The sequence below is a fragment of the Acanthochromis polyacanthus genome, chromosome 7 (assembly GCF_021347895.1).
Source record: "Acanthochromis polyacanthus isolate Apoly-LR-REF ecotype Palm Island chromosome 7, KAUST_Apoly_ChrSc, whole genome shotgun sequence".
NCBI lineage: Eukaryota > Metazoa > Chordata > Actinopteri > Pomacentridae > Acanthochromis > Acanthochromis polyacanthus.
In genome coordinates this window covers 31463700-31473182 of record NC_067119.1, presented here as the reverse complement: position 1 = coordinate 31473182, position 9483 = coordinate 31463700, and the positions used below count along the sequence as shown (strand labels likewise).

The 9483-nt window shown below is 38.2% G+C and overlaps 1 protein-coding gene across 1 annotated transcript in view; it reads right to left on the bottom strand.

Moving 5' to 3' along the window:
* Positions 1-1795: 1795 nt before the first annotated feature.
* The window catches only part of arvcfb (ARVCF delta catenin family member b), a 158593-nt gene continuing 150905 nt past the window's right edge, over positions 1796-9483 (bottom strand). Inside the window, 2 exon segments of the mRNA XM_051951034.1 lie at positions 1796-4787; positions 7915-8027. Coding sequence (XP_051806994.1) covers positions 7926-8027 — 102 coding nt within the window. The 3' untranslated portion in view covers positions 1796-4787; positions 7915-7925.

The following is a 9483-nucleotide window of genomic DNA, read 5'->3' as shown; positions in this document are numbered from 1 at the left end:
AAAACAAAACAAAAAACAAAAAAAACAACTAAAAAACAAACAAACAAAACGATAATAATGGAAAATAATGTAAAACATTTTTGAAAAGTTTAGTGATCCTGGACCTTTTTTTAAATAGTGTGTTTATTTGCCTTTTTTTAAAAAAAAAGAAAAAAGAAAACAAACAACACAAACATAGCATGAGGAACAAAACAAACATCTCAGGTGTGACAAGACAATAACAAAGTATGCATTAGACTGGGGTTTACATAGGCAGGCTAGGCAATTTTTGGAAATCCTTGTAATATTACAGAAGACAATGTTAGTCCAACATATTTTAAGTTTGGTTCTCAGACTTTACGGAAAGCACCCACTGTTCAGTCAAGCATACATGTAATATATTCATTCATCCTGGACTTTATCATTGGTAAGTCCCCAACTTACTACTAATTCATTAAAAAAAAGTATTTTCATCATAAATAAGTCTAATTCCAAGACACACAGCCTGCACTCACTGTGATATTAATGTGGAACCTGTGTGAAGCACAGACATGTTTGGATGAGTTTAGTTTGAATGTAGCACCGTCTCACCTTTTATATTCAACTCGACAGTAGTGGAATTGAAATTATCTGGCTAAAATCTAGAGACTGCTGGTCTGAACCAAGTCCTTAAAGTGCCCTGATCCAAACAGCTATCTGCAATAAGGTGAATCAGATTGTACAATAAAATATTATATAGTCCATATAATAGAATAACCTGGAAATACCTAATTAGAGATGCTTCATTCTGCATCAATTTATCAAATGCCCCACTTTGACCAACAAACCAACTTCAGTTTGACTGTTTATTTAAAGTGGACATGTTCAACTCAAAGCCTTATGTTACATTTGTTTATGAGTTACAATTTCTTTAAGAAAGTGGGGTCATGTTGATTTTTGTGCCGTTTTCTTCACGCTAATATGTGGTGCAATGTTTAAAGTGCCATGACTTCAAAAATATTGTCCTGAAATTTTCCAGGGTGATTGATATGTACATATGCTGTTCAATGGTACAACTCTGCTTTGATAGAATAATGCAAATCAGTTATAACACAGTGCAAATTTGGTAAAAAAAAAAAAAAAGTTTCTGTCCACTCCAATATACCAACTAACCATAAAAGCTTGATTATTGACTCTGAGAAGCAGAATTATTTCCCCTGTGATTGGCACCAAAAGGAGCTTTAAAAATGTAAAATATGGTGCCAGTCAGAGGCATATTTCATAAGAAAAAAACATTTAAATTGCATACTTTGCGTGTTGCATAGCAAGAAAATCTCTCTCAGGCTGCACTGTAAATACAAGAAGCACAGTCTGCATGTATCATTAGTTGTTTAAAGATAACTATGCAATGACGCTGCCTTTTAATATCTTTAAACACAGCACTTTTTAGTCCTGTAGTTTTTTTTCCCCAGATGGTTAATATCAGAGTAACACAATAAAACTTAGATTTTCAAAAACAACAACAAAAAAAGATGGTTCTCGCTTACCTCCAGTGATGTGGTGATACATAATAGTCAATACCTGATATTTTCATACAGCAGGCAGCACATAACACTGGTAAAAGTTACTTCCATTGTAAACTCCTCACTATGAGCACCAAATGACATTCCAATTTAGCTTCAATTTCAATTTGGATGAACTGATACTTTTAAAATCTGGAGCACACTAATATTTTACTGCCTCTCGGGGCTGCTGTCATAACTTTAAACGCTTCATCTTCCTCAAAAAAAAATAAAAATCAAATGACATAAAATAAGGCACAGAGTCGAGCAACACCTTCTTTCCAGGCATGATTTATTGAAAACACACCAAATTTATACTCTACAAACCGGTATTTTTCCGTTATGTTTAACAAGCGTAATATTTGCCTCTGGGTATTAGTAAAATTAACATAATACATTCTGTCACTGTGGCATCGCTTCTGCTCGCTACCAAAGCATTAACAACTTTACTCCTCTACAAAACCAAAACCGCTTTTTCGTTTTTTCGCCGAATGACTATCTTTTTAAAAGTTTATAATACAATGTAATACAAGGCAGAAACCCACCAACAGTCTAAACTACTTGGGGTTGGGGGAGGAGGGGGGGGCGGTTGGAGGAGGAGGAGGGGGGGGCGGTTGGGGGGTGAGGGGGCGCAGGATGGATGATGTGATGAGTCGATTGGAGGTAAAAAGGGAGGGAGGCTGACACGGGGGGGGGATGAGGTGAACAGACGGAATGGAGAGATGACGGTCGAAGGGGAGGAATAAAGTTATATAAAACACACTTATCTTTATCTACCATGGAAAAGGTTAAGGCACATGATAGGTACAAACACATCTGCTACTGAGTAGTACAGTTACTTTATTTTGACGGTCTTGAATCAGTTATATCTACACAGGTAGGTTTGTTTGATCTGATGTGTGTCCATGTCCATTTATCTTACAGCACAGTAGCTTGGCTCTTTTTCTTCGTAAATGCACAACAGGCTGCACATCCACAAAACCAAAAACCTCTTTTTTTTTGTATGAATTCGTGTAAATACTCCTCCAGATCCTTTGGTTGTGGTACTGCGTAGTGCAGTTAGGAATAGACAGTCATATGGGTCTTTGTCCAATGAAAGCACACACTTCTGAGGACACACAAAAGGGATGCTGGGTATTATAACGTTTTTAGCCTCTTGAAATTAAAATTTATACAGTAAGTTGTTTTTTTTTGTAGTTCATTGATTTTTACCACAACGTACATCTTTGTAAACACTGTGTAAAATATGCAAGCTTTATAAAGTCACATACGCCACAAAGAAAAATCAGACTTCAACGCAGGCACATGCCGTTTGCCTTGATGACGCATGAGTGACACCACCTGGGACTGGATTCTCTTCAATGGCAATATGATCCTGCAAACCCTCTGCCTCTCTGCATCTCAACCGTCCACCCGATACCGCTGTAAAAATATATACTATATGACCAAACTCGATGTTTTAATTTATACAGTGATGCAACACTTTCATTTTTGCCTCGAACCACATCCAATCATCCACCTGTCCTCTCTTCCTGCACATGAATGAATTAGTTAATATCCAAATGACACCACAAAAAAACTGGCACTTGGAAAGAATAGAATATAAACATCTGTACAGATTTTCTTCATGCTCACGACTGAATGTTTCTCTTTAAGATGCACTGGTGAAGGAGGGTTGGTGGTCTAAATGCACGGGGAAGAAAGATGAAGGGGCTTTTATTAACACTGCTATCTCTTGTGTATCCCATCACCTCCGTCTGAAGTCTGACCCTCCAGAGCGCCTCGAAACGTCAGACGAACACGAATCCATCGCCTTTATAAAGAACACTGCAGATAAACTTTTTCTTCTGTAACCTTTTTTTGACAAATACAAAATATAAATAGGTGATCGTCGGCGTAACTCGACAATATTTGACACACATTTAAGTTACGTGGTTATTTCTTGCTTACAAACATGGTGAGCCTTTATCAAATGAGATGTGCTTTCCAAACAATGTGATATTAATATACAACTAAGAAGTCTGTAATTTTTGTTGTTTTTTTCCTTCATTTTTCATTTTTTTTCTCCTTTTGACCCTAATATACATTTGTATAAAACCCAACAAAAATAAAAAAAAACGCTTTTAGATCTATCCTTTCAACAAGAGAACAATCTTCTGCCCCTCTTTTCAAAAACACAAATCATTTATAAACAAAATGCCTTATATCCTCTTTAATACACATCATTGACAAACAGCAACCAGCCAGGAAGCTCATGAAACCGCATCACTACACAATCTGAGTGGTTACACAAGTAACCGCAGCTCTGTGAGTGCAGGTCAGCATGCCTTTTGGCTCATACATGTTGACCACAGTGAAACAGAAAGTCTTTGTTGCTTTTGTTCGTTTCCATCCGAGCTTCCTTTTGTGACGCAGTGTGAACAGAAACTCGCTTTCTTTTCTCCAGACCGCAACTTGCAGACTCCTCCAACTTTTATAAAATGGACATCAATCACCTGCTTAACACGTTTGATTTCAAAGCATCTCAGTGCACTTTTTTTTTTTTGAATGAAAAAACACAGTGAACCCAAATGGATTGTAAGTTCATGAGATCAGGCTGCTGGAGTACACGTTTACCCACTATGCTACAGCTCTCCTCAGGCTCGCTTTCTCTCCTTCTACTTTCCTTTTCCTGTGTCCGTCCCGTCTAATCTGACGCAAACATTCAGTGACCTTCAAACACACCCGTCCAACCCTGTTCACATCAAAACACCAACGTTTGAGAACAAACTGAAAGCAAAATTCCCCACAAGCCACACAATTTGTGGGACGAACTTCTTCCAGATTTGAAAACTAAAATGAAAAAATGTCCATTTTCCATTTGTTGTCTTACAGGTTTCCTTCCAGCACACGTTCCTTTTCCGTTCATTTTCTCTACTTGCCGTTGTCTTCTCTTCACATGTCCATTCCTTCACCAGCACCGGCCTCTGTCCTCTTCTCAGAGCTCAACAACAGTCAACACTGTAAAATTCACATGATGTCCAGAGGGAATGTAGATATGAGAAAGTAGTAGGAGTAGTCATTTTTTATTATTCTTTTTAAAATTTTTCTCTGAAAGCATGACTGAATGCTGGCTGTTGCTGCGTAGTGGCTGTTGTGATCCTTCATTTCCTTTAAAATCCCCTTTTCTGTACAAAGTCCAACTCCAAAGATGAGTTCGGTGTGATATGGCAGTGGTGATATGAGATCCTCTTCTAGCTGGGGTGTGGCACTGTTGCTATTTTAAGCCTGAGGCAAATAGACAAGAGAGAAAAACATTAGACGAACCATTTAATCACTTTGAAATAACAGAGATTAAAGAGTTTCAGTCCAAAATTCTACATGCATGCTCTGAAAACATTCTCTTTGCCTAACTATGTGTATGATGCAATACAAAGGATAAGGCTGGAAATATTCAACATTTTTATTTTTATCTACAAATCCCAAAAGTAAAATGTATTACTCTTATATCCTTTCATTTATTCTTCCAAGTCCAGTGGATCCTGTTGAAGACCTATAACTTTAAAGCTGCACTAATAAAATGTTTATTTTCACAATTGAAAAAAATGTTTGTGTAATAAAAAATCTGTTGTTCATTGTGACAAATTCACATGTTAATCAAACCATTGTTTGGGTTTTCTGGCCCACAAATTTACTGCTCTGGTTCAAATAGTTTCCACCAACAACAAACAGCTGAACTACCTGAACTATCTGGCAGTTAAGCAGCCAGATATCTTTATCAGGGTTGGTGAAGGCAAAACTGAGCCAACTCCTGAATTTGAACTAGAAATTTACAATTGATTTAGATCCTGCTAACATGTTTATCACATTACACAAAGTGTCCTTTGAACTAGAGCTGTAACATTAAATAGATTATTTGTTTTGTTGTCAACTATTAAATCAATCGCCATGTATTTTGATAATGATAATCGATTAAAGTCTAAATGCTCTGACTTCACCTTCTTAAATGTGAATATTTTCTGATTGTCTTCCTCCTCTATGACAGTAAACTGAATATCTTTGATTGGACATTCATCCTCTTGAGCTTTGGGAAACGTTGATGGTTATTTTTCACCATTTTCTGGCGTTTTATTGATTAAACAACTGATCGATTAATGTAGAAAGTAATTAACAGATTCAGCAACGATGGAAACAATCATCATCTGCAACTGTATGATGATCTGAGATGATATTACAGTAGTAGTGTTTACAGTGCTAGCACTGAGCAACCAGAAATGTAATTGCTGCAGCTTTAAACAGCGAATCTATGGGAAAAACAGCTACTAAGGGTGTTGCAGCATCTCCATTCGTGCGTAGGTGAAACTTAATACATGAAGGGCTTTTTTTGTCTCACGTGTAATGCTTCACTTCTTCACTTTCCACAAACATGACCTGTAGTAAAGAGCATATTTGTTGTTTTACTTTCAGCTACAGATGAACACATAAGTGGGGTGCTTGTGGTAGAGCTCTATGCTACGTATTAGAATAAAGCTACGGCTAGACTTTCATTTGTGGTCAACAGGATAAATGAAGACTATCACCAGCCGTATCCTTCAAACATCACATATTCAAACTTTTTTCACAGTAGAAACATTTTTTTTTAAATCAACAAATGTGAATCTAGACTGAAACTCTCTAGCTGTGCACTCATGTCAGACGGAAATACAACCAGTTGTCATTATCACCGCACTTGACAAATTATGTCTCTGTCAGTGTTTCAGTCATGTCAGTCCAGATGGCAAATGGAGGCGAGAGACAGAAAAACAGATGCTTGATGTGCTGGATGAAGCCCTGCATGTGCTAAACCAAGTGGAAACGACTTACCTGATGATTCATTCTTACCATTACCATTACACCTGTAGCTGATTTTATACTAAAGTGGTGAAATTACAGCAAATACCACAACTCATACCTCTTTACCTCTCAAGAGTCTCCCTGTGGGGCATTTCCTACGATAGCACAATGGATGGAAATGGAAGAACTGAATGGATGGCCACTGACAAAGATGACAGAGATAAGCAATGAGGAAGGTGGTGAGGTCTGACGAGAGGCCACTGGCAGAACAGAGGACAACAGCGGCGAGGAGGAGGCAGGAGGAGATAAATGCTGCTGACAGAACAATGACAACTACTGAAGCTCACCCAGATCTGATGCAGTCTTGCGGAGAGTTGAGTGGGACATTAAATGGTAGGCAAACAGTCACTAATGTAGTCTAAATGAAATGTGTGCAGATCTTAAGGCATGACTAATTGAATTTTCTTAGATTGTGTGAATCTTTAATAGAGGAAGAAACTGTTTCAAGAGATCATTCATTAGATTTTATTGGTTTTAGTTTTGGATTCTCTCTTTTAGGAAGTCTGTGAATCACACAGAAGGAGAATTTCTTTCTTTTGTAACAAATAATCATCTAAGTTACACAAGAAGCCACTTAGGAATCACTTTTACATGCAAAATATTCAAATTGGCTACTTCAGATATCAGGACATATTTGATCAATTCATTGCCTTGAACGTAACACATACAAGTGGATAACGTGTGAATATGTGTGTCTTCATGCATATTATATGTGTGGGTTCCCTTCACGAGCTTATCAGCTTACATGAATTATTTATCTGAAATCGTCTTGCTTTGACCCAAGAAATGGTGTGTATGACGAACGCAGACGGAGAAAGAGCATGTGCGCACATCGTTTTCTTTCTCACTACTGCTTTTCATTAAGGAATAACTGAGTCCCTGGAGGATCTAACTAGAGTGCAGAAGAATGATTCCCCTTCATCATTTGCCACCAATTTCAGCAAAGGCTGTCAGGGGAAGCAGTGAGTGAGGATAGGCGTACATTTCAATGAGACAGGTGGTGCTGAATTGTAAACAGAGACTGAAGTCTGTCTGCTTTCTACATGTGTTATGTGGCAGAGAAGTCGTAGTGAGTTTCTCTTTTTTTTTTTACAATGCCGTGTTGATCCCCCTGAGTGGCAAATTTGGATGTCGCAGCTCATCGTTTTCCTTCTCGTGCCGCACAGACATGTAATGATTTACAACTGCTCAAAAGGATTTTCTTTGCGATTTTCAAAACTGCACTTCTGCTGTCGTGGTTTCGGCTTTGCTGATATGACGCTGCATAAAATATAAAACCTTTAAAGTTGTTTTGAGGTGAACTGCAGGAGATGACGGTGTAAATTTCCATAAAAAGAACAAGGTGACTTCTCCATCTGACTGCTCTGGGTGCAGGGTGACAGCGGGTCTACATGATAAAGTGTGAGGTTGAGGGCAAAACAGGCGGACATGATGAACAAACAGGGAATGAAAAGGATGCTACAGTCCAAACCAAAAGGTGCGGGTGGTTGCTTTTGTTTGTGCTTTCATTTTTCAGACCTACCATGCATGCATTTAGACCCAGGAGTCAACAGGCTGGGGCTTAACATCACAAGCGTCCACCAGACTGACCGCAGGCCTGTTACTCCTGATATAGTGTTTCCTATTTGTGTCATTCTGTAGCCACAGGAGGACGGGTTAAAGAAAACAAAACAAAACAAAAAGAGGTCAATACATTTCACATTTACACTCCCACTCACACACACACACACACACACTCACTCACATACACATGCGTCCAGGATCAGAGAAGCAGTGTTAGTTCCCTGCCTTAAGGAAAGCTCGGAAAGAAGTCAGAGTGATTACAAAACAGCATACCAAAACATGCAAATGAAAGAGGGAGAGAGCAGTTTGAACAGCCAAGTTGCATTCAAAGCGGGCAGAACACCTCTGGGAAGTACAGACGGTAGACTTTAGAAGACAGCTTTGGAGAGATGCTAGAAGGCCTGTTCACTCTAAAGACAAACACGACTGTTTGCTGTGATGACTGCTGTCTGTAGCTGTAGAGCTGGGTAAAGCATCGGCCCTTTCAACATGAAACAGTGTATCTTCAGCTCAAACTGCTTTAGAAGTTAGCCTAAATATAGCGAAAAGTGCTTGTCAAACTAAATAAATCGTTGAAGCTGCTATATTACCTTCTTATATGACCTTTCTGTCTGAGAATCTTCAGCACTGTTTAAGTATCTTATTTTATCGTAACCCACTTGATTCTGCTGCAGATCTTACAGCTGAACGACCTGATGCTGCTGAGGAAAAGCTTCCTGCATCAAACTGGGATAAAAATAGTCGGAATGGTATTACGTGTTCACGAGTGGTAAGAAGATGCAATAATTCTAAAAAACTTTACAAGACCACAGTTGTATTCAAAACTTTCAAACTTCCAAGACATTACTTTGATTCAACACAAACAACTACATGATGCTAGAATTTTATAAATTCAGGAAGAAGTGGAAGTGGTTGAGGTGGTGTTCCAGATGCAGCAAAGCACAATTCTGACCAGCCAAAGGTCAGAAGGGCTACAAAAACTTTCATACAGCAGTGACACATTGCTTTATTTGCAGCCTAGTGTTTAGGTTAGTTCCCCACATAGCAAACAATATTGCAGTACCTTCAATATAAACTGAACTTTGAAAGAAAAAGACTTCAGTTTCATCTGTCAGATGTTTTCTGCTATACCAGAGCAACAAAGAAGGTAAGACACAGCTTTGAACTTTAAAGCAAAGCTATATAACTTTTTAAAGAGCTTAAGCTTGTTTTATACTTCTACATTGGCTCTGCATTATAATCTGAAGTGCACTTTCCCAGACATGTCATGGAAAAGGAGACCATAACAACTGTAAATGTTCTGCTAGGTAGCATTATGCAGTATTTACACGGCATATTGATTTGTTCAAAGACAGCTGCTTTAGGTGAAACAAAATCTAATATGTTTTAGGCTGTAATTGCTTCTGGCTTGCTCATAATGTGATGCTAGAGAACGTACTCTCCCAGTGTAAATGCTATATTAATAGTTCCACCAATCTATACAAAAACAGTCAATAAAAAAACTAACTTCAACATGATCTGCTATGTT